Source organism: Gavialis gangeticus, unplaced genomic scaffold (assembly GCF_001723915.1).
Source record: "Gavialis gangeticus isolate Ggan-Ray unplaced genomic scaffold, GavGan_comp1, whole genome shotgun sequence".
NCBI classification, from domain to species: domain Eukaryota; kingdom Metazoa; phylum Chordata; order Crocodylia; family Gavialidae; genus Gavialis; species Gavialis gangeticus.
The window spans coordinates 66,375-92,362 of NW_017728964.1; the positions used below are offsets into that span (position 1 = coordinate 66,375).

The window sequence follows — 25,988 nt, forward strand, 5'->3', positions numbered from 1 at the left end:
TTTTACCAAGGTTTGGAACAAGTAAATTTAGAGTGTATTTTTAGTAATATCATTGCAAGTAGAAGCCTTAAAGAGTGACTTCCTCATAGATCTTAGTTTAGTCCAGTTTGTAAAGAACAGTTTGTATGTTGGATTCTCAAACAATGCACAGTCTGTGTTTTATATACCCACTGTAGTGCTGAGTCCCTTTTTCTCTGAAATTCACAAACACCACTTAGCTAAAGGACACAAAGTAAATCATTGAAGATGTAGACAGTTTGCCAAGCCATTTTTTCTTTTGGTCTTGATCTGTTACATAGGGTCTTATTCCTAATGGCTAAGTTTTGCTTGAAATTTTCTACCATCTTTCTGTTTGCCCCTATAGGAACTTTTTCATGTGAAAAAAGTTTTTAAAGCATTAATATCCCTATGGACAGGATGCTAATAGTAGGGATTAAAGAAAAAAAATATAACAATGAATAATAAAGCAACAATTATCATATCTAAAACCCAAATATCTTTGTGGTTAGGGTTTTGAAATCTTGTGCACTATGTAGATACAATGAGTTTCCTTGTAAGAATCTGGCTTGCCAAACTTATTAGCAGCTTCACATCCTGAATTCGGGTGGCATTGTCCTTGGCCTAGTTGTGGTACCTGATTTCAGTATTCTGTGGGTCTGCTGCCAACCTGGATATGCAACCATTTTTCTTTCTTTAGAAAAAAATAATAATTATCTTACTTGATGTTCCTACTCCCTGCAGTATAGCTGCCATGATAAGCAACTGCTGTTATAAGACCCATATGTTGGTGTTTTCCGGATATTATAGTGGTTACATAAAGTATCAGCCTCATCATCTGTTCAAGCCCCATGGGATTTAGACATCTCTAATAAGTTTTGGTTCAACATTCTCACCTGGGATTTTCAAGGATACTGAAGGAAATTAAGAGTTCAAATCCCAGAGAGGTCAGTGGGAGTTGGACACCAAAATCCCGAGGGCCCTTTGAAAATTCCATCTTTAAGTTGTTTGAGGATGACAATATTAATCAAGCTCCACCTGTATATATATTAAAAGTTATTTTGCTGTTCATGTATGCTATTAAACCTTAAAACCCCTCCACCAAGTGGTTTTGGGTTATTCCTTGGATGCTTCTTGTTGTTCTAAAATATATATGTCCTGCAGATGAAATGGCTTTGTACCTACATTCTTAGCCTTAGATAACTTTGATTTGTATAATCAGAAAACAAAAGGGAACAAGGGTAAGAGAAGACTAATTTAGTAATAATTGGAAATGATTGAAATCTGATCTGCACACAGGAGCAAGGACACAGGAACTGGGCATTAACTATTTCTCGCTTTATCTGAGTATCGTACTCCAGAGTTGCTCTTTTGCTGTTCAGCAATCTGATTCCTTAAGGCAACATTTAAGTATGTTCAGTCTAATTTGGGCTTGTTTGTGTTAGGGTTTTTTCACTGGTGTAGTTATATCATTGCAAACCAACCCATAAGTGCATGGTGTTGATGGGATTTACACTGGTATGACTGAACTTAGTTTTACACCAGTGCAGAGCACTGATGCTTGAGATTTGCACTCTTGTGCAGATTCACCAATGTAGAAATCCCTAATGTAGGAAAGTCCTACATTATCTTTCTCTTTAAGAAATTCAAATACAAAAACTTACATAAATCACTCTGTGCTTCTCACAGGAAAACTTCAACATTGTCTTCTATCACTTTGCCTAAATTAAAATAATCCTTATGAAACATTTTTGGCCAAATGACCATTTCATGTCGACATTTGGAAAGGTGACTGAAGCTCTGATGGCAAGTGAGAATATTTTTTTTTAATGAAAAAGGAAATTAAATCAAGCAAAAATGTAACGAAACTTGTACGAGTAGTGTTAGCATTTATGACCAGAACCTATTCTTTTGGGATTCATGCTCCAGATTTACACCAGATTCAGTACACTGGACTTCCCACCTGTAGGAAGACAGGCATAGGCTGGACTGTACCTTCATCCTTTCTCTTAGTCTTCTGCCCTGCAGATTGAGTTAACATTCAGATAAGGTCTAGAAAAGACAAGGATTTTCTTTTTCACAGGAAATTCTGTGAGTTTTATATATATTTTATGTTTTGGAATGGAACCACCCCCCTCAAATTTCCTATGCAATAGCATTTTAAAAGAATCATTTTGGGTTGGTGGAATTGTTCTGTTTCTGCATGTTTAGTACTTTTATGATATAAAAGAAATCAACATGAAAAGGCCTTTTGAAATGAAAAATCAAAACGCTCTGTTCAGAAAATGTTGATGAATTCTTCAGCCTCATTCAAATCCCTTCTTTCTTCCCTTCCTCTGAAACAAAATTTGGTGAAATTGACACATTTCCAAGGGATGTTTCTGACCAGCTCTACTGCCCCATGCTGCAGTGACAATATAGGATCCTAGGAAAGTAGGTCTCAGATGGATCTTATGAGGTCATCTAGTCCAGCATGAGTTTCCATCAACAGGTTTTCTCTTCATTGCCCTGGATGGCTATTTATCAACCTCTCTTTTTGTTACTCTGGCTAAGAAGAGTATTCAGGAGATGCTATGTTTTAATGCCCTTTCTGAGCAGTGGTTCACCCCTACTAGCTTCTTCCAGAAAAAGTGGAACTATTTTCTGATTACTGACAAGTAAAAATGTGAAACCAGCAAGGCAGGAACTAATTTTTGTCACTCTGCTGTCTAGGTGGACTGCCTTTTATATTCAGTAAAGGCAATGGGCAAAGTCAGAGGACTTTCTATTCTATTCTTAGTTTTAGTTGCTCTTTTTAAAAAAAAAAGCCTCTTTTCTTCTATTTCCTTGATTTCATTCCTTGCTTGTGGTTAAATTAAGTCTATCCAAAACTAAATTAATGCAGTTATTTTAGTTGTGGGATTAAACGCACAGGAATTGAGGAATGCTGAATAATGAAGAACACTTTTGCTTCTTGCAGGCTTTTGTGTGCCTAATAGAGGATACCTCTGCCCTTAAAAGTCTAAAATCTCAGTGAAACCTTAAAAGAGTTCAGGATTAGGCCCATTATAACATCAAACAAGGTGTCATTTGCTGCTGCTGGCTGATGGCATTCTCTTGTATTTATCAGCATAAACTGGAATACAGTGTAATATATTGGCTCCTTTGGCTGGTAACAAGACATTTTAAACGTCTGATCAGATGTCTAGTCCTTGTTATTATTCATTTGACCAAATGCTGGAAATGTTTTTACTTTGTCATATGCCCAAATGAAACAAATATGATTAGTGATTAGTTTGACAGAAAATCCCTTGCTTATGTGGTTTATACAAATAACTGTGGTTTAATAAATCCATGATATTGATGCCTCTCAATAGGTGCATCTACATGTGTGTTTTAGTGTGGAGCTGACTAATTAGCTCTGCAGTTAAGCAGTTCCATCTACATGTGCATCAATATTAGGGTGCAGTAAATTAATTAACTCTGCTGTAAGATAGTCCTGTCAGGGGCAGTACTATTTTATGGCAGAGTAACTAAGTGCGATGAAATGCACATCTGGATGGTGACGGCATGGGTGGGGCACACGTGTGCTAAAGTATGGGGGCTGCCTGCCACCTAGCCACACGGCTCCATGCTTTTGGCACTCCTATGCCCCAGCCAGCCCTGATGCTGCCACCCGGAGCCTAGGGCTAAACCTACCCCATGCCTGCTGCCTGTCTGGGCCTGCTCTGCCCTGGTTGAAAGTGCTGCGGTCCCGGGCGCTTGTGTATACGCTGTGCCTAGAAGCAGCATACTTTGGCTCAAAGTGCTCCGGAGTTTATTGCTTTGCCTTAATTGCATGTGTAGATGTACCCACTGAGAGCTGTTTTTTTATTAATGCTACTGTAAAGCAGGAGCCCTATCCCTAGCATAGTTTATGACAAAACAAGTGCTAATCGACAGATTAATGTATGAGATTCACTGGAAACTTTCACAGATTTTTTAAGGTAAGCACTGTTATTTAGTAGGAAAAAAGTTGAAAATACATAGGAATAAATAATATGAAGCACCTTAAAATAACTGTGGAAATCTGTTACTTTTCCACTCTAAACCATAGATATCACTCTGTACTCCTTACACAGACAAGCTCCTGTTGAGGTTAGTGGGAGCAATCTGTGCCCACGGACTCCGGGATCAGGCACTTTGTCAGGAATCACTTTTCAAGAAGCATGTGGGCTGTTAGTTTCTTGAGTAATGATTAATTTGTATTTTATAAATGTAAAAGAAATGAATGGCTCTTTATGCATTTTTTTCAACTGAAGGAAGACATTTATGCCATATTTTAAATAAATTGCAAATTTTCATTAAGATCAATATGGTCTCCATAAAACTCCTGCTAAAATCCCTGTGTGTCATGGCCAGTACAAGTAATACAGTCAGTCACTATAGAGTGTAATGCTGCATTCACTGCAGAGAAGTGGAAATGGCACATGTAGCTTTGTATATATGGGACTAGGAAGTACTCTTCAAACTGTTGATTCTGCATGCTATTCTGAGTCCACCTATGAGCCTGTTGCATTTTTGTGCAAAAGTAGAAAGTAACTGTGTAGGAGAGTGATTAGAATGACTCTAATATAAGAGATATGTTGAGCCTTATACCGCAGCTGAGAAAACTTAAAGTAATGTGAAGCTGTGAGCTAATGTATTTAATTTTAAATTTAATATTCTCCCTCAATCTTGCACTCCTAACCAGAGTCCACCTTGGAATCATTGTTGCTTAGTCTATATGAACCCCTCTCTTCTAATGTTTAATCAAGTGCTGCTGAAAAGAGAAAGTTACAAACTATTTAAAATGTGGAAAAATTGCTTCCCAATATTTTTGACAGAGAGAGACTGAGAACACACAGCATTGAATCATCAGGAAAATTGAAGATTTCCCCTGAACAACATTGGGATTTTACTGCAGAGGACTTGAAAGACCTTGGAGAAATTGGACGAGGCGCTTATGGTTCTGTCAACAAAATGGTCCACAAACCAAGTGGGCAAATTATGGCAGTTAAAGTAGGTGATGCCCATAATTATGTTTGTACTTCAATCCATTAAAGAAGGAAGCATGATGGAGAATTAATGTTCATCCATCTATCACTCATCTACTGTTCTGTTCTATTTCTCGCTAGTATAAAGGCTGCTTTCGCTGAAATTACAGTGTATAGTGGGCATATATGTCAAGTGATTTGTAAAGCTTTTTTAACTTACCTGTGCCCTTTAAAAACTGATTCTTTCTCTTAGGAATCAACTGATTTGGGGGCTCGGATGACTCTGGAGACTGATAATGGGATATGAAGCTTTTCACCTCTAGGTCACTGGTTCACATCCAGCCTAGGTCGGTTTTAAGCACATATTAACATCCAATGGTTGTTTTGGTGTCCTTTGTGAAATGAGATAGTGTTTTGAGATTGGTTCCTACTGGGTACGTGCCAATGGCTCAGTAATAAACAACCTCACGGGAAGGAAACAGGAACAGAGTGGGTATGTTTTAGAGAGTAAACTGCTGTGACTCTTGTAGTGATTTACAGAATACCTTGCATTGTGCTACCCAGGCTGAACTAGTTTTGTGGAGGGCAGGTTGTCAGTTTCCTGTATTATTTGGTACCTTACACCAGCAACAAATTCACTTAAAAAAGTAAATCTCATTTTTCCTAACTTGTTGTAATCTAAATAAATCTTTGACTTTGCCATGACAGAGGTACTTGTTGAGGGTTTTGGAAGGAACACTAACTGCCCAGTTGAGTAAAGGTGACTGATGGAGTTTCACTTTGAAGGCTTAGCATACACTGTTTTTTGTTGGTGGCTGAATAAATGACATCAGACTTTTATCTCTAGTTATAAATACAAAATAGTAATACATGATCTACTACCTTCAATGGAGGAGAAGTGAGCTCTGAACCCCCTAGGAGCTGGTGTCACTGTTGTAAACCTATTCTGTCTTTCTTTGGGATACTCTCTGAACTCCCACATTAGAGGCTGTTGCAGAAGTTAGAGCTAATTTGTGAAGGCTCTGATGCTGACAATCATTCTATACTGCAGAGATGGTGATGAAGCTAAATTGATTGAGATGTGTCTGTGCTTTTCACAGGAAGAGCTAGATGCCCCTAGAGTCCTCAGAATCTTTCTTCTGACTTCCCTAGATACCGGGTGACCTTCTGACAGCAAAGGGATGGCTAGTCGGGCCATTCCGAGTTATTTGAAGGGACATAGTGGAACAGTGCCTGGACAGGGCTTGCTGGTACTCCAACACTCCCAGCCTCAGCAAGCCCAATGAATAGGAGATGGAAGAAGCAACTGTAGTGTTCTGCAAGCTACTCTTTGTCTTTGAGCTTAGCTGGAGGATATGTACCATAATCCTCTGCCACCAGCCTGGCAGTGAGGCATTATGCTGACATTCCCTGCATGTGGAGGATGGACTGGGTCCAACTTTTTAGAAGAAAGTTTTCTGTGGTGTTTTTAGTGATTGAAACCTAATATATAAAAGGAAAAATTGTTCCCTGTGTGGGTCTTGGCTGCTGTCCTGCAGGTCTTGGCTGTCAGCTGCTACCCCCTGCTGTCCTCCTGGCATACCTTTCCCCTTGGGCATGCAGAGTTTAACCAGAAGTACTATTTTCTTGGGTGAGTTTTTAGGAGTCAGGGAGTCTGTTTATATGTATTGGAAGGGGAGGAACAGCAGGGAGATAGGGTCCAAGGGGATATAAAAAGGATTAAATTAAGCAAAGAAAAACGTGGGTGGAATAATGTCTGTGATTTCTCAGACTGAAAGTTTTACCCCAATATGGGGCTGGTAGTCTGGCTGGCATAGTCCCTTGGGGTGTTTTAAGGACAAGCTGATCCTGAACTAGCTGCTGAAAAGATGTACTAGATGTAGCCCTTTTCTCTGATTTCTGTGGTTCTTTGCACAGACTGGGTTATAATTCCTTTGGCCCACCTCCACCCCAGTCTCACCTGTGGGTGCTCAGTGATCTGTTTTGATTATATTTACCCTCTTCACCTTCCAAGATTCCTTTCTCTCCCTCTCTCCCACTCCCCCTCTCTAGCCTACACTGTACTGCTAGCTGATGGAACTGTTCAGGGTACTGTCTCACCTTGAACTCCCAGTGTCTTGCCTCTGTGCAAAGATAGAAAAGTTCACCTAGGCCTCTCCTCTCTTAATCTTCAGGCACGTATGTATGTGATGCCCAACTGTGATCCTTTTCTTCTCCTTGTTCTGTATCATCCCTTTCTTTCTTCAAGAGTAGGTTAAAGATCAGGGCAGCAGGAAAGAAGCTGCCATGGAAGCAGTTATTTGTGCCACTGTGAAGCTAAATAGCTTGGTAGGTTCCATGGTGTGCTACCAGGGGGTGCCAGTGATTTAAGTGCATGGAGACCACCATGACATGTTAGTGTATGGTGACCAAAACAAAAAGAGGGTGGAGAGGAAAAAGGGAAAGAGAAAAAAAAGTCAAATGAAAAAGGCACATATGTGGGTCCTCTAGATTTCCCCCCTTAAAGCAGAACTTTCTTCCAAAGCTTGCAGGCTTTCCAAAACAAATAAAAAGAAAATACACTACCAGCAAATGGTTTTCCAGATTGATCAGAGAGATTTAGGTTTCTCTCCCTCCTTTCAATCAGTAAACACTAAAAGACAACACTGCAAATCTTATTTAACTAGAAACAAAAATCTCTTCCTGGATATTTATCTGTTGTGGTAGACCTGCTAGAAAGGGAACAAAATAAATCTTGTACAATACTGGCTCTGCCCAAGATGAGTGGTGGGGCTTAACACCCATTTGTGTATGGGTTCTAGGCCTTTCTGGCAGAATTCAACTTCTTGTTTTCCTAAAAAGAAATCCATCCTTATATGTTCATTTGTCTGTGTCATCAGTGCTACTTGCACTTTGCTGCATTTATAATTGGAGGCAGTGCCTTTTGACTTTGTCTTTTGTTCCTTGTTTTTCATAAGCCCGTGGGATTTCTTATAGCCAGTCTATGATCAGAAGTTCTTAGGTGACTTGTTGATAGACCAGCCCTACAAGAGGTGTCTTTGAATTCTGATCTTTCTGACTGTTCAAGTTCCTTAGATCTTCCTTAGAGGTTTCGTCAGCCATTTTTAGAAGGATGCCTTAGGATCTGGTCTGTCTATATGGGATTCTCTTGATTCTAGTCCAAAGAACTTAAAATTTGTATTTATTCTAAGACCACTTCAAGTCCTTGCCCTCCAGGGTCTCCATTTACATTATGTGACACTGACTGGATGTAGTAGCTTTTCCATAGTACTTACAGTTGCTGTATGTCACAAAACATCCAGTCAGTCACTGGACTTGCCAAAGTTGGGAACCAGTTGATCTTCTGTAACACTGAAGGAGCTAAGATAGGTCTCATTTAATTCAACTTAAATGGTTGTCTCAGGCAGCTTGATGGAGTAAGTTCTTCGACTGTACATGCAGATAAGAAAATTGTTCTCTGTACCCTTACGTTTCATTTTGGATTGGTTGCTATTAGTGTGAAATCAAGAGAAGAGCCTCTGTGAAATACCTATACTCCTGTACTGAAATAAAGAAGCACAGATTAAAATTACTGAATGAAACTGGAACAGGAAGTTGTGTGTTGTAAATAAACACTACAATAATAAGGATTTTTATCAAACCCTTATTAAGGCCTGTCTGCTTTGAGTTGCTCACAACATATGGCATATAATACTTAAAATAACCTATATTTGAGCTAACAAACAATCTACAGGTCAACAGACTAAGCAGGTGCCAATTTGAAACATGTGAATGAAAACTATATCTTTGGGTCTTTAAGCAGTTAATAGAAGTGAGGGGTCAGGAATGCATATTCTCTTGGATTCTTAAACCTGTCAGTTCAGCATCCTTGAACTTTCTGGAGTAAGAGAATCTATTATGCCAGAATCCTTAAACTTCCCAGCCCTGGAGATCCAGAGATTTTACCTTCTGGAGCATAACTTTTCAGGAGACCTCATGGCTTTTCTGCTCAAAAAATATCTACAGGTTTGAGCTTTCCTTAAGATTCAGAGTAACTGATATTCATGGCAGTCCTGAAAGGAAAAGAAATGCTATCCCAGCAAGAGATGTACTGGGATTCTTTTTAGCTTTAAGCCCTGGTGTTAAGAGGCTTGGTACAGTTTCCTTTTTAGTTGCTTTTGACAGCATCATATTTGATAGTTCTTTTGGTAGTTCTTCATCAGGGTCAAGAGACCCTGTCAAGAAACTGGAAGAATGAGATATACTTCAAGAAATCTCCAAAACTTCTTTGGTAAACAAAATAAAACAACTCCCCCCAAAAAATCCCTGTTAGAAGTTGGAGGACCTCTTTAAAGTGTAGTTTTTTCCTGGATAAGTTGATTCTCAGGTCCCACTAGAATTGTCTGTCCTTCACTACTGATCACTTGCATCGTTCTGTTTATTTTCTTTCCTTGTGTGTCCTTTCCCAACTAGGAGAATCGTGTATACTTCAGATGAGGTCAGGCCATCTAGTATGTGTTTATACAGATTAATTCTTGAAGAAGATCCAAGACTGTTTCTGGATTGTTTGAGAAATCTAAGAAGGGGTACGAGGCATCAACATCTACGTTTTTCAAATGGACTAATTCAGTAGCTTCTCAGGCCTACAAATTGTTCATAAAAGATTACTCTCCTTCAGTAAATGCTCACTCAGGCATGTAGCCATTTCCTGTGCAGAGCAGCAAAATGTGCCATTCATGCAGTTTTGTGTAATAACTACCTGGTCTTCAGTCTATTTATGCTGTTCTCCAACTTATAAACAGGTGCTTTAAGTTTTCTTCCCATTTGTAGAATCTGGTTTCTATGTTGAGTGCCTCCCAAATATTTGATTTGCTGAACATCGTATTTACTTATCCATCAGTAAGTTTTCCTTCTCTTAAGTGAGACCTTACCCAAAATGTCACCAATATTGTATTAAATTCCACATTTAGAGGAAATATCTTGATCTTTCCTCTAAATGATGTAAAGCAAACCCACTTTAAAATGTAACAAATAGGGATAGGTTCCCATAGTGGTGAGGGACGGAGGGAGTGAGGCTGGGACTAGGGAAGGGGTGAAGTTCCCAGGGTAGCACAAGACAGCAGAGCAAAGCAGAGGGAACAGAGTGGCACTCAGCTCAGCCCTGGTTGCAGCGGCCCCGGGAGTGGCTGGTGCCAGCTGCCTGCAGTCGCTGGGCTGCACTGTGCTCCACCTGCCCCCCATGCCTGGCCTCCGCCTGTCTCCACTCACCTCTGCTTCTTGCATAAGAGCGAATTTACCTTGCATATAACGAATTATGGGTCTAAATAGGCTCATCGCATAAGAGTGAGTTGTCATATAAACAACCTGCATAAATCAAGGGAAGCCTGTAGTGTGTTTGCTTTCGATTAATTGGAAAATGCAGCTCTATTTATTGTTTGCTATTCAGCACAGTTAAGTATTTTTATTTGCATGTTAAGACTGGGTGAAGTTCCTTCTTTCTTGACTTCTGCTTCTCAGTTATTACCTCTTTAGTGCTGAGACCTATCTATGCCACATGAGGTAGCTGAGCTCTGTTGATACTGCATTGGAATATTCTGGGGACTCCTGCTCTAAGTGGTTATTGTCCTGAGTTTGTCTGCGGCAGTGTGCCGCTGGAAGTACTGTCAGAAGTTCTCTGCAAAGTGACTGATTCAGATGAAGTTTGAGGCAAGCAGGAAAGTGTTAAAATAAAACTTTCCTTAAATTTACTGATTTTTTCCCCCCATACCACTGGACATACTGGCCAAGTGCCAAAAGTGCAAGAGAATATGCTGTACGTGCTGGGACTTTGCATTGAACTGGATTTTTTATGTCATTATGGTCCTGTAGCAGGGCACTAAGGTGCCTGCTACTTGGAGATAACCACCCAGGTGCAAGTTGCTAGGGTAACCAGAGGAAGCTAGTGACCCACACCTGCCTGGTCAGTTGACCGGAAGGGGCAGGCCCTAGCTCCTATATAAATCACAGGCCAGAGGCCAGGAGCCAGTTCCCTGCTGGCAGCCAAGGAGGAAGGAGTTCTGCCGGAGTGAGGAAAGAGAAGAGGCCTGAATGCACGAGCAGCTTGGTACGGGTGAGGGATGGAGCACCCTTGGGGGTGGCTCAAGTAATGTTATAGCTGGGCAGCTAGAGTTTCTGTTATAGCCCAGGGGCTTGCATTTTGTTTGCTGTTTTAACCGGTGGTTTGGGTGAGGCTATAACGGGATGGAGGAGGCCTCATAGGGGACTCATGGTACAGTGGGGACCCCAGCCCCAGAGAAGAGGGGGCTGCACTTGGGAAGCCCCAGAGAGGGGAGCATTGGGAGTGTGCTGAGCCCGAGTGTCAGAGAGAGTGTAAGACTGAACAACGTCCGGTACAAGGCTTGGGACATGGTAAAGGGGTGGTTGGAGCCACACATAGCCCATAAGGCTGTGGTGCATAGAAACACCCATTACAGAAGCGGGGCCAGTGTACAGGAGGAAAACTGTGTCCAGGGAGATGAAGAGGCAGCCTCCCTATTATATATACGTGACATCAAAGATGTGGCGGGTGAGAATAGAGGGTGCTTTCAAGACGAACTGAATATGATAAGGGATGTTCAGGGGAGAGCACGGTGGCCCTAGGATGCCCCTCCTGTTACAGGTCCCAAACGGCATGCTCAGGCTGTAGGATTTTCTTGTGACTTCTGTCCACTCCACTTCTTGCATTTGAGGGGTGATGGGAGGGTAGAATTCTCTCCAGATTAGATGCTACTGCATGTTGTACTTGCACACTGAATGTTAAGTAGCAGCATCTCCTTTCATTCCTCACATGTTGTTTGGGTGAGGAAAACTGTTCACTCAAGACTCTGCCCCAATAGTTTCCTTGTCCTTGTTACACTTCCCCCTAATGAATTAAGTAGGGTCACTGGGATATGGCAGAGTAACATACTCTAAATAAAGCCCTCTTTTTCTGGCCATGCTCCTCTATAAATTAGCAGCTGTGCAAAATGTAGATTCTCTTTTTTTCCAGTCTTGGGATCATGTATCCTCAGCCTCTAGCAATCTTGTACAGGACCACATCATGTCTTTCTTTCAACACCTTGAGGTTGCATTAGTTGAGAATTCCATGCTGGCTTCCAACATGTTCTTGTACCTCTTCTGTCTGCTTGAAGGAATTTGTTAATATAACAGAAACCTGTACCCTACACTCTGTCCTTTCCTCCCTCCCTGGTGAAATTGTATTTGGAAAAGTGATTTGCTCTTAGTCTCAATTTTCATTTCAGTTTATTGTTGTAATAGTATCTTGTTTTACAAAATGTATCCTTAAGTGCTTTTGGCTGAAGCCTGAAGCACAAGGCACAGAAACAGGCATGACAGGAGGTGCAAGGAGATTATTGCAGTAGCAGTGAGGAAATTGTGCAGAGAGATGAGATGGCTAGTACCAGACTGTGTACACATGCATGTGTGTGCATTTGTGCAAGAGAGACACACACTTTTGACTTCTAAAATTTTACTATAAAAATATTAAAAGCAAAAAAGTGAAAGTGCAGAAATGCGTAGCCTCCCAGGGTTGAACATGAAACACTTGTTTGGTAATGGAAGCACTCATATCACCAGAAATTGAAACCCCTTCTTCATGGGGTTACACATTTTGGACTAATTGTCCATCTCCCACTTTGCAGTGCTCCCTTAATGGTTTAGCATGACACAAACTGGTCCACATTCTGTTGTAAGGTGAGGTGCCTAAACTTGTATGCAATCCACATCCAGACCAAGAAGCAGCAGGGTTGGAGGGCATCACTGGATCCGGCCCCTACTAGCAGGTTTCTGTGGCTTTTCAGGGTCACCATCTTGGCTTGGCTCAGCAGGAAATTGGCCAGGCAGATCTCGTTTACTGCAGGCAAGAGAGAGAGAAATCTAAAGAGAATCCACGAGAGGTCATAAAAACATGAAGAGATGTTTGTATTAGGATCCAGAAATTAATAGAATTCAAGAATTTTGCTTGATAACAGGATGATGCAGCTACAGATTGTTCCATGAGGGGAAGGACATGCAGCAGCAGTCTGTGTATACTGGAGTAAGGAATATAAATGGAGCCACAGAGCAGACCATTCTAGTACTGAAAGTGAATGAAGAAGTGATGGATGAGGGTTTCACCAAATGTGGAGTGGAGGGAGTGCTCTGGAAAGGAGATATGGGCAGAAAAGGAGGCTTAGGAGGTAAGGCCAATGGCAAGGTTGCAGGCTGGAGAAAAGCTCATTTCAGAATTGCTACTGTTGATCTGTTTTGGGAAGTATTCCAGGTAGACACAGACCAAAGGCATGACACTTTTTCACAAATAGTTCATTGAATTGTGAAGTTGCCCATGCAGAGCTTGGTACACACTTGGTATTCCCAACGGCTGTTGCATTGATATGCTTACACACCAATATCATTTTTCACACCGGAGCTAGAAGTCAGAGCAGAGGTGTTACAAATGCCTTCAAAGCTCCATCACCTGTCAGTGTACTTCATCCTTGCCTGGAGAGAAACATTACACTGTCTCCAACCATGGCATCTCTGGAGAGACAGGCCAAAAGCAATTAAGATATTATCAGTGCTTTTTTTGTGTGCACACTTGACAAGAACTGAACAAGCACCCAGAACTACTTTCACATACACCAAACTACCATCAGATAGCTTTGAACCAGTGACCTAGAGGGGAAAAGCTCTGTAGCCTTATTACTGAGCCTATGAGCCACCCATTTTTTCTGCCTGCATTGATTGTCTTCTACCCAATCAGTTGCATTGGAGAGGTGGGTGATGTGTTTTCTGTCTGTGCTGTGCAAGTAGCTTGTAAGATTTGCAGATTACTGTAGGATCTTTTGGGAAGGAAACATTCTATATAAGTGCAATGATTATTGTTCTAGGCTAAAATGTAAATTACTAGAACATTTAAGAGTGAATGGTGAAGCACTCAAAATATCAGGAAATGTCAAAGGTAAGAACAACCATGCAGATGCACCTGTTCCCTTGTGTGTATATATCATTCAGAAATAATATTCAAGTATGTGATCATATGTGGTTTTTCAAATAATACAAGAGAAGGGCCCAATCCTGAAAGCATACTCTTAATACTTGGCATACTATTTTGTCACACAAATGGTGTCACTGCTAATGGCAGTTTTCTATATAGCACTGGACTCATCTACACGAGATGTTTACTGCTCAGTTGACTAATTAACTGTGCAGTAAATGTCTTGGTGTCTACATATGCTTAAAATACAAGTACTACCCTGCTGCAGAGTTTTTTCATGTGCAGCCAGGGCTGCCCCTTGGTGGAGGGGGCAAATCGGGGCAACCGCTCAGTGCCCCATGCTTTGAGGGGCCCTGCAGAGCCGGGCAGAGAAACCACAGGTGTAGTTTAGCTTACCCACCTGGTGGGTTGGGCGGCTCTTTGTCTGTTCCAGCTGCCACCCGTCCCGCTGTGTCCAGTGTGCCGGGGCTTTCACTCCCTGGTGTAAGTGTGCTGTGGGACAGGGAGGGGGGCCTTACACAGGCTGCTTTGCTCTGGGCACAGCACCCTCCTGGGATTGACTTTGTGTGCAGCAGCATGCATGTAGAAGCTGTTCCAGCTGGTTGGGGCATAGGGTGCTTCAGTGCAGGTCTAGCCAACAGGCAGCCCCCATACTGAAGCACCCTTGTGCCTAAGCCAGTGGCTCTGCAGCATATAGAGTCTGATCAGAGTAGTCCTGGTCTGGCAGGCTGACCACCCCCTGCCTCAGGTCCTTTGCCCATCCCAGGCTGCTCTGACCAGTCTCTACAAGTTGCGCATGAATAAACTCTGGAGCAACATGCTCTGGAGTTTTTTGTTCCAGGGTGCACATTCAAACAGGACACCCAGCAGCAAAAAAGTCCAGAGCAGTAAGCTCCGGGGTTAATTATTGTGCATTAATTCCATGTGTATATATGCCTGTGAGTACTATGCTAAGTAGTATCAGCAAGATTAGGCACTAACATGACACAGGTTTTTCCACAACCTAATACATACATATATGGCATCTTGGAACACTTTTTCCCCCCCGCTTCTGTATTATTATCCAATTTCCAATGGCAAAATGGGTCCTGAAATTTCTGATTTTAACTCTTTACATTATAAACTCTCTTCTTTATAATGTACAAGGGTGTTTCAAAAAGTAATGGTAATTTCAGCATTAAACCATTTTGCGTGTAATGATCATTTACTGGACCACAGGACTTTGTAAACAGTGGGTGCACTCAATAATGCTGCCATCACTGTTCCCCACTGTCATTTCCCACTTTTTCACAGACATTCATATAGCCAGCATAGCCAGCCATTTTGCCATTAGTTTGTGACACATTCTTGTTTTGATAATTTTCTAGCACCAATATACTTTATATTTTCTTGTAGTCATCAGCACAGCTTTTCCTTCATGCAATTCGGGGAAATAATTTTAGTTACTGCAAGATGCTAAATATGTCTGTAAGCTTATAGGAAAAACTACTGGTATTTTATTGTATTGTCCGTTTAATAATCACAGTAATATAATATCTACAGTGAAGCTCAGTTTGTTGTTTAAAAAATTCTTTAATTTGCCAAACCAGTTTCATTTAGGATGTGAGAAGTACATTGCTCCCCTCTAGGCATGTCTACATGAGCTGTTCACTGTTTAGTTGACTAATTAGCTGCACGGTAAACATTGCACATCTACCTGTGTGCCCCTAGTAGGCTGGAGTAGATTAACTCCACAACAGGGTAGTATTTGTAAGTACAAGTACTTTCCTCCCGTGGAGTTTTTTATTCTGCAGCAGTATGCATGTAGACACTGCCCCGGGTGGCTGGGCCATGAGGGTGCTTCAGCACAGGGGCTGCCTGCTGGCTAGTCCCATACTGAAGCACCTTTGTGCCCTAGCCAGCCCCTCTGTAGAACATTGACCTGGGGAGGTGCAGCCCCCGGACTTGCAGGCTGACCCCTTGGGCCCCCTGCCAGCTGAGGCTGCTCCAACTTGGCTCAATGTGCTGTGCTCCTGGGTGCATGTGTGAATTCAGCACCAGCAGTCAATAAACTCTGGAGCAATAAGCTTGTAATTTATTCCTGCACACTAATAGCATGTGTAGATATACCCTTTGAAACTTATTTCCATGTCAAGTTGTATCTTTCATATCAACCATTTCAGCTAAATTCCTGCTTTTATAAAACAATGTTCAGGATTTTGTTAGAATTTTCTTTTTAATGGGAGGTGTCTCTCCCTCCATTCTCATGCTGCAAAGCAGCTGAGCTATTTTTGCTGAAACTTTGAAAAAACAAAATGTTATCTTCAGGTAAAGACCAACCATGAGAAATATATTCTGAAAGACAGTTTTGGAAGGTTGTAATGTTTAAAATTCAACCTGGCAGATATCTAACTAGACAGATTTCTGTCAGGCAAGGCATGAAGTTAGGGCTTTGATTTTTGCTTTGTGGTATAAAGTACTGACTGTTTCTAAGTCTTGTAGTACATAGGCACATCCTGGTGGCTATTCTTTTTTAATTCCTTTCTTATAAAGTGTAAATATAATATTTAACAATTAAATTTCAGAGCTGTGTTCATCCCTAACATGAATGGAAAGTGTGGAGCTAATTCACTATATAGAGCTCTGAAAGCAACCCCAAATACTATTTTGCTGTAGCTTTTAAGGAGAATAAGGAAAATCTACTTAATTTTCTTCACCTGTTTTTCTGAATCTCCACCAATACTGCTGAAGTTTGTTAAAGTAAAGTTTGGGCAAGGATTTCTTAATCTGAACTAAATGTATTTAGTACTTTTTCTTTACTAGTGTCATGTGAAATCAAGGTCTGATTTTTTTATTTTATTTTTTAGAGTATGTTGTTTCCATGTTTGTAAGAATCTGGGTCTAGCATAGTGTCTGGAGCACTGACAGGGTTCTGCAGAACTGAATTATGATGATACAGTCTCGGTGGATTAGCAATAAAACCTCTGCCACTTTTACTTTTTCAGAGAATTCGGTCAACGGTGGATGAAAAAGAGCAGAAACAGCTTCTGATGGACCTGGATGTAGTGATGCGAAGCAGTGACTGCCCATATATTGTTCAATTTTATGGCGCACTCTTCAGAGAGGTGGGAACTTAGACCTTGTTTCATTTGTATTAGAGGGTTTACTTAACACAGGAAAAAATATTTCATGGCAATATCTAATTTATAGTAAGAGGGAGTTAATTTACTGCAGGTTTTCTGTGTCTTCAGTTATAATTAAAGGGAAGAAACTCTGATGTGTAATTGCTCATATGTACGCATGCATATGTGTGTATGTTTGTGTGCATGCATATATTTGTTGTTATGTTCATTTATAAGACCTGTCTTGTGATCACTCCTGTCCTCCTACTATCTTCCTTCTACTCACCTCTAGGATTTGTAGCAGTTTCTAAAGTAAAGCAGTCAGACTTTTTTTTTTCTTTCTTTTTTTCTCTGGAAATACTTTGTGTGAAGTTCAAATTTTTACACCAGGAACTGTCAAATATGATATATCTATGAGCTCTTAAAAAGGTTATAGCCTGCATATACTGCCCTCTGCCGGGGCAAGATGGGGTTGCAGAATCCCTGCAGACACTTGCAACAGGAGGCAAGTGGTACCTCAATGGGTAGAGTTTCTCTTACAGCTACCTGGCATACATGTTGCAGCATGGCCATGCTATGGACTGCTGAACAAGGCCCTTTCATTGTTCTGGGTGTTTGCATCTCGAGGCTCTGATAGCACTAGGTCCAATCAGAGATTTGCACAGATTGGGTGGTGATTAGTAGTGCTAATAATAAATTAACACTTGTAGAGAAGGCCTGCTGGGTTTAATGTTATATCAGCTGGTTGTAGATAACTCTAGCGGAGATCATAGTGTTAAGCATAACCAGGCAACATGATATTCAAAATCACATGTCCTTGTCTACATTAAGTGTTTACAATTATACACATGTTCAAATGAAACATAATTTCCCAGTGTAGACAAGGGCAAAAATTGTAAAAGGGTTTCTTTGTAACATCCTCATATATCACCAAGTGCTAGGGCAACCCAGACTGGCAGCAGCAGCAACAGAAGTGGTTGCGCTCCATCATGGTTGAGAATGATCACTCACAGGTCAAGTAAAGGGTTGTAGATGATTCCATTGATGGCTAAGAAGGCTGATCCAAGAGTTAAAGACTCTGGCAGACACCACATGTGGTGGTTAAAGGGAAGACTGAACCATGGAGTTCTCAGTCTTGTTTGCTTTCCTTCTGTTTCTGCTAGAGGTGCACTGATACATTGGTCCAATTATTGGATTGGCACCGATATAAAGAAAATTGATTGTATCAAAAATCTCCCCGATGTGGCTGATCATCTGGCTGATAAATGCACGCAGCTGCAGCACAGCACATAGGCAGCAAGGAGCACAGCCCAACAGCATGGAGAGCTGTGTGCAGCTGATACGTCAGTTGTGATGGAAGGGGAGGGGGGAGGAAAGGGGAATGGGGGAGCAGATCAATGTCCCCTGCAGTGAGAGAGAGAGTGGGGCAAGGGCTGAGGCAGACGCTGACCAGCTGGGGTAGGGCAGGCATGGAATGGAGCCATGGCTTATCCAGGGGGCACAGGGAGGGCGACAGCTCCCACTACTGCATGCACCCCAAGAGGACATGGTGGATGCAGGGGGTGCCCCCGGATCTGCTCGGGGGCACAGACAGGGTTGGCTGCAGCTGCGGGCTGGGACCAGGGGCTGAACTGGGCTCTTCCTGGCATTGGCGGGGGTGGGGATGGGGACGGGGATTGGGACTGGGCAGTGGCAATGCTGGGAGTGGGGGCCTACGGGGGGCTACAGCGAAATTTGGGGTGGCTACAACCCCCCTCTCATAGTCCCCCTCCCAGTGCTGTTGCTGCCCGCCCTGAGTGCAGCCCAGCCCCTGTGGGAAGAGCCCACAGCTGCAGTCCACCCTGCTCTGCACAAATCTGGAGGCACCCCTCCCCTCCCATGGCCTCCCGAGGTGCACACAGCGGAGGGAGCCACTTCCCCTGGACAGTCCACAGTTCTGCCCTGCACCACCCTGCCCACCTGCCCCACTCTCTGCCCCACTCCCTCCCCCACCGCAGGGGCCTTGACCTGCCCCACTGTGCCCCTTCCCTCCTCCCACCACTACAGACTTACCAGCTGCACTCAGCTGTATCGGAAATTGGATTGGTATCAGCCAATATGCCTCCTTAAAAATCGGCTATCGCTGTTGGCCCCCAAAATCTCTATCGACGCAGCCCTATTTTCTGTCATTTTTCTGCCTCTAGGGCAAGACTGTTTTCCTCAAATTAAGATGTACTTTCTGCCAAAAGGCATCACCATGTAGCCCTGTCCCAGGATAGTTTTTCCCAAGTTGTGGTATCAGTGCTACACGTCTTACTGTTCACCTTGTGGATGTCCTTGAATCGTTTTGTTTGGTCCCCACGTGTCCTTTGTCTTTGGCTGAGTTGGGACTATAGCAGTTGTTTTGGTAAATGTACATCAGGCATGCACACACAATGCCCTGTCCACCACAGCTGGTGTTAAATAATCAATGCTTCCATGATGGTAGTGTAGCATCAGTGAAACCCCTGCATTTGTGTAATGATCCTCCCATTTTATGCTAAGGATCTTCTGGAGGTAGCACTGGTGAAGGTGTTCCAGGCTTTTCAGGTGGTCCCTATAGGTCACCCAAGCTTCATACCCGTAGAGAGGAGTTGGGGTTACTAGAGCCTTATATAATAGGAGCCTTGTTCAAGTCCTGATGTTGTGATAGTTGAACCCACAATGATACAGTCTTCCAAAGGCAAAGCTAGCACATTGGGCCCTATACTGAATCTCCTCATCAATGTCGGCCTTCTTTGTCCAGGTATGCAAAGTGTTCAACATTCTTTAGCTCCTGTCCCTCAGTGAGGATCTCTGCCAGGGGGAGTTGATTGGTCCAGAGCAGGCTGGTGATGCACCTTTATTTTTCCAATGTTAAAAGTCAGTCCCGAGCACTGGTATGTTTGAGAGAAGCAATTAAGGGCCATTTGTAGGTCTTTCACAGAATGTATAATGACAGCAGAATCATCAGCGTACTGAATTTCCACAATTGAGCCTGATGTAACTTTGCTTTTGGCATGGAAGCAGGAAAGATTGAAAAGGTTCCCAGCCCTCCTGTACTCAATGCCATGTGGCAGATGGTCAGGGGTAAGCATCTTGATGACCACAGGAAAGATAGAAAGTAGAATAGGTGTGATCACGTAGCCCTGCTTGACACCAGTTCAAATGGCAAAAGGGCTCTATAGCGGAGGCACTGCATAGGATGGAGGCAGTCATCTGGTCATGAAGAGGTCTTATGATGGTGATAAATTTCCCTGGGAAGCCAAACTTCGATAAGATCTTCCATAGAGCCTCACAGTGAACAGTGTCAAAAGCTTTAGTCAAATCAGTAAAGGCCATACACAGTCTGTGGCGTTGTTCTTAGCATTTTTCCTGGATCTGCCAGGCCACAAAGATCATGTCCATGGCACATCTTGATGGTCTGAAGCCACACTGAGACTCAGGAAGGATTTCCTCGGCAAGAGGGAACATTCATTTCTGCAGAATCTGATTGAGGATCTTCCCAGCAATGGAGAGGAGCGCAACACCTCGATAGTTTCCAGAATCAGATTTATCTTTTTTTGTTTTAAAGTGGTGACAGTATTGGCATTCCTTAGGTCATTTGGAATTTCCTCAGTGTTCCAGATTTTAAGAAATAGTGTTAGCACTTGTTGACCATAGTTCCCCCACCAACTTTGAAGACCTCAGCTGGTATGCTGTCAGGGCCAAATGCTTTGTTGTTCTTCATTTGTCTTATTGCCTGGTGAACTTCTTCCGAGGTTGGTGGTCTGGTAAGTGCTTCTCTTATTGGATACCATGGGATGGATTCACTGGTTTCATCAGTTACTATTGATTCTCAGTTCAGGAGCCTTTGGTAGTGCTCCTTCCAGCAGTTTTTGATGGACTCTTTGTCTTTGAGGAATGTACTGCCATCGTTAGATCTGAGTAGGGTGAGACAGCAAGAACTTGGTCTGTACAGCCTTGATTGCACTGAAGAAGATCCACATGTCATGATATTGTTGGATTTTTTTTCACCTTCTCTTCCCACTATTTGTTTTTGATTTCTCCAATCTTCCTTTGGGCTTTAGCATTAAGCTGTTGAAAAGTTCCCTGTTTCTGACTACATGCAGGGTGGTTTTGCTAGTCGCAGAAAGCTTTTCTCTTCCGACTGAGAAGGACTTTAATCTCATCATTGTTTTCATTAAACCAGTCTTGATGGCATTGGGTGATAAAGCTAGTTGATTCCATGGAAGGCTCACGGGTGGTCTCTTTTAGAGCTTGCCAGTTTTCCTCAACACACACAGTGTTATAATTTTTAATCCTGAAATTGACGAGTTTCTTACTGAGATATATTTGGAGGGCTTTGCTGTGTCTAGAAGTCTGAAGGCATTCAGTGGTGTACTGTCTTCAGACTGATTTGCGTTGCTTTCAATATTTCAGTGAAACCCTGATGGACATGACTGATCTCACTAAATGATGATCGGTCCAGCAGTCATCAGCTCCTCTCATGAGACATGATATGGATGTCTTTTAGATCACATGCTCTTACAATGATGTAGTTGAGGAGTTGCCATTGTTTCAAGTAGGGGTGGCATGTGGTTTTGTATCTGTCATCCAGCCTGTAATGTGCACAAAAAACCCCTGAGAAGATAGTCCATCATGTATGGAGCTCTGACACTATATTCAGTTTAGGAGAAAACTGGAGATGGGATTTCCTATCAAAGCAGTAGATAGAATTCAGCAATGAGAAACAAGACTGGACAGTAATCACACAGGCCCATCAGCACAAAGGGAGGGTAGGAATCAGATCTGTCACTGAATGCCAGCTATTTGAAAAACATCACAGATTTCTTTAAAGAAACTGGGTTCCAGTGACAAGCTTCCACTCAACACCGTACTGGCTACCATGGATGTCACATCTCTGTTACAAATATCTGCCGTGAGGAAGGATTATAAACCATAAAAAACATTATCCCTGATGAGAGAACTTCTGTTTCCATTATGGTCTCCTGTGTTGTCCTCACACGCAGCTGTTTCAGATTTGAGGACTCTGTCTGCAAATGAATGGCACTGCCATGGGCACACACATTGTCCCCCAGTATACCAACACATGTATGATAGACCTTGAAGTCCATTTCCTCTTAAACTGCCCTCTCAATCCCCCTGATATACCTCAGGTCCATTGATGACATCTTCATAATATGGACAAATGGAATGGAATCTCTCAGGAAAAAAAAATCACTAGGACTTTTACAACTTTCACTCCGTCATCAAACTAACTCTGGAATATTCAACACAGCAGATTCATTTCCTAGACACTACAGTGAAGTTTTGCAGTGTCCACATCACCTCCAGATTGTATTGGAAACCAACTGACCACAACAGCTACCTACACACCACCAACTTTCATCCCAGGCACGCGACTAGATCTATTGTCTACAGTCAAGCACTATGTTACAGTTTTATGTCCTCTGATGCTAGTAACCAGTATAAACACCTTTAAGGATCTGGAGCAAGGAATCCTACAATTACAGTATAATCTGAAAACCATAACCACTCAAATCAACAAAGCCAGACTTAGACCTTACTCCAACCTGCTACAGTACCAGACCTGGGACAAGAACAACAGAATCCCTTTGGTTGTCACCTACAGCCCTCAGCTTGAACGCCGTAGAGAAATCATTAATGACCTCCAGTCCCTATTAGAAAACGATGACCATCTCAAGGTAACCAGCAGGGACACACCTTTCCTGATTTACACACTGCCGCCAACCTCAAATGGCATCTGTCAAGTAACAAACCAACTCTTGTCCTCACTGAGGCACCAGACCTTGGAATGGATCTGAATGCTTGCTGTGTCCCCACATCAATACAGACCACATGATCACTGGACCAGATAACAAGGAGTATAACATCCTAAATTCATTCACCTGCAATTCTGCCAGTGTCATATGTGCCTAGGGGTGACCATACATCCTGGTTTAGCCAGGACGGTCCCAGATTTCAGAGGCCGGTCTCAGCCAGCTGGTGAGAGTTAAAATGCAGGGGTACAGGGTTCAGTCCGGTGAGGAGGCAGAGCAGCATGGCATGTCAGATAGGTAGCTAGGCAGGCACCTCTGTCTGCAACAGTGCCACTAACTTGGGTCAGTGGGGGCAGGAGGGAAGCAGTGTTCTAGATGTCCCAGATTTCCTTATGGTCAGGCTATGTGTGCCATCACTGGTTTACAGTGCCCCTCTGCTGTCTGCTTCAGACAGATGGGGTGATCTCTTTGTGTAAGAATGAATGAACACTGATCTGACATCAGCTGCAGAAAGAAACAAAGGCCTGTGGTAGAACACTTTAACCTCCCTGGAAAACTCCATCGCCAACCTCAGGACTGGTGTTCTCAGACAGCAAAATTTTAAAAAACAGTTTGAACAGAAAGTGGCAAAACAAGAAATCATCCGTAGACTGGACTGTGTTAAGTATGGTTTAAACAGGGACTGCAAATCATTATCTTATTACTGGGATAAGCTTTTGTTATCCCTTCATTCCTATGGGTTCTTTTGTTTTTTGCTACTCTCCTTTTCCACTTCCCCTTCCTCCTCCCTTCCTACTTTTTGTATTCAGATTACTCACTCTACTTTATACGCTGTTGTATGCTTGTCCTTTCACAGTATCTCATGAAGTAAGCTTGAGTTCATGAAAGTTTATGCTCTCTCTATATCTTGTTTAGTTATACAAGGCATATCTACCCTGTTTTCTGCCACTACCTGGTCACTGCTGCCCCGTCTCCAGAAGAAACGCAGTCTGCCATAGCCCTTTTGCTAGTGCAGATTGTTTCTGACTATTGTTGGCTTAGATTGACACAGTAGGGAAAGAGGCTTGATTGTGTTCATTCACCACTTTAGCTCATCCCTGTATGCCTGCAGGGGATGACAAGCAAGTTAATATCTTGCAAGATATCTAACAATACAGGTAGTCTATGGACAAGTATAAGGGGCAGTATCACAAAGCTCTCCAGGCAAAAGGGTAGTTACTGGTTAAGGTATTTATTTTAAGTGAAAAAAAATAAAGGTAGGTTCAGTTACTGGTTTTGTAAAGTCTCCCTGTGTGACTTTGGTCAAGTTAATTAATTTCCTGGGCCTCAGTAGTTCATCTGTAAAATTAGGAGAACAATGCCTCTTTTTCCTGTGTTCTGTCTCATCTATTTAAAATGTATGGGCAAGTGAACCTTTACATCTTTATCATTCAGGTGTTACAAGCTCTGAGCACAATAGGGCCTCCATTTCAGTAGACGGTTCCTAAGCATGACTGTAATTCAGAAAGTTATCTAAGCAACTTACCAATTGATTTGTATACAGGTCTCTGGCTAAGGCACTGTCTTGCTATTTTTGTGTGCCTGCCACTTCTAAATCTTCAATAATCAGCATGATATTTTGATTCAAATTTCCAGTTACACAAATACGAAACTGAACTCAGCTGCACTCTGCCATTTCACAAGGCCGGGCTGTATCATCCTCCAGGAGGCTTAAAGATGAAGCAAGCTTGTGTGGCTCACTCATTCAGGCTGTTGTGGACCCAGACCCCATCTTTAAAGAGATTGTTATGGTTGTGCTCTCTTGACCCTTAAGGCTACCATTGCCATTATACTATGCACTTAAGATTATTGTAAGGCATAGGCCTGTGCGAATAGGGAAGTATTGAATTCAGAGTTGGCTGATGTGGAAGACAGTGATTCAATTCGGAGATTAGGATCACTGTCCTGAATTGATTCAGCCAAATCAGCTTCAGAAGATTCAGTGCTGATTCAGAGACATTCAGTGATTTGGATCGGCTGGACAGAAGCAGGCACAGCCAGGCGGCAGCAGGTTCTCCCGGGTCTCCTCCAGCTGTGCCCGCCTCTCCCCAGGTGGGGAGAGCTGGAAGAAAACCCCCCATGGCTGCTCTCCCCAGCCCCATCCCCCACCCAGTCCCAGCCTAGTCCCGGCTGCAGCAGTGGTGATTGGGCCTCTGGGCACTCGTGGTAGAGCCCCCACTCCCTGATCACTCCTTCCTCCTGGCCTCACCCCTGATGGTCCCCCCACCCGGCCCCAGCTGTCCGGGAATCAAAAAACAAACAAACAAACCTAGCACTCACTGGCAGTAGCAGGGGCTGTGGGGGCTCTGGGGCCAGGTGGCAGAGCCTGCCTGCACAGCCCCTGCTCTCTGATCTCCCCCACCCCACCCAGCCCTGCCCCTGATGGATGCCCCCCTCCCCCAGCTGCCTGGCACCCCCATGGCAGTTGCCCCATGGCATGGGTACAGCGTGGCTCAGCAGGGCACTGCACGCCGCCTAGGACCTGGGGCCATTTGGGCTGAGCGCTGCCAGGCTCTGGCTGACATGTGGAGCCGCCAGAGCTCCCAGATAGCATGCGGCACCCTGCCAAGCCATGCCGCACCCGTGCCATGGGGCAGCTGTCATGCGGGTGCCAAGCATCAGGTGGGGGCAACCCCTGCTTCCCCTCACTGCCCCGTGCTGTGGGGGGGGCTCTGCCACGAGCCCTCAGAGGCCCCTGATCACCGCTGCCAGAGCCGGTGAGTGTGGGAATTCTTAACGTGCCAGAGGCTGGGAGGGGGCTGGGCAGGGCAGCAATGGGGGCTTCTCCAGCTGTGCCTGCCTCTGCCCTGGCAGGGGGAGCTGTGGGGGCTATGCCCTGCTTCCGCTTGGCACACAGGGGTGGGGAGGTGCAATGCAGGTGCGGCTCCCTCTGGATGGCAGGAAGTCCTTTTTCAAATATATTGGGAGGATGGAGAAGGCGCCGGGTAATGTGGGACCCCTGCAGGATACGCTGGGCAATCTGGTGGTTGCGTCAGAGGAGAAAGCGGACCTCTTTAACCAATTCTTCACCTCCGTTTTCTTGTTCAGGGACCGGGACTTCCCTGCTGTGATAGAAGCCGGACTC

General features: G+C 43.3%; 1 protein-coding gene across 5 annotated transcripts in view; it reads left to right on the plus strand.

Moving 5' to 3' along the window:
- Nucleotides 1-25,988, plus strand: part of MAP2K4 (mitogen-activated protein kinase kinase 4) — a 133,522-nt gene that overhangs the window by 36,044 nt on the left and 71,490 nt on the right. For all 5 annotated transcript variants that reach the window (XM_019501856.1, XM_019501826.1, XM_019501836.1 and 2 more), the window contains 2 exons: nucleotides 4,842-5,016; nucleotides 16,968-17,087. In XM_019501856.1, the coding sequence (XP_019357401.1) occupies nucleotides 4,842-5,016; nucleotides 16,968-17,087 (295 nt within the window). The remainder of the gene's footprint in view (nucleotides 1-4,841; nucleotides 5,017-16,967; nucleotides 17,088-25,988) is intronic.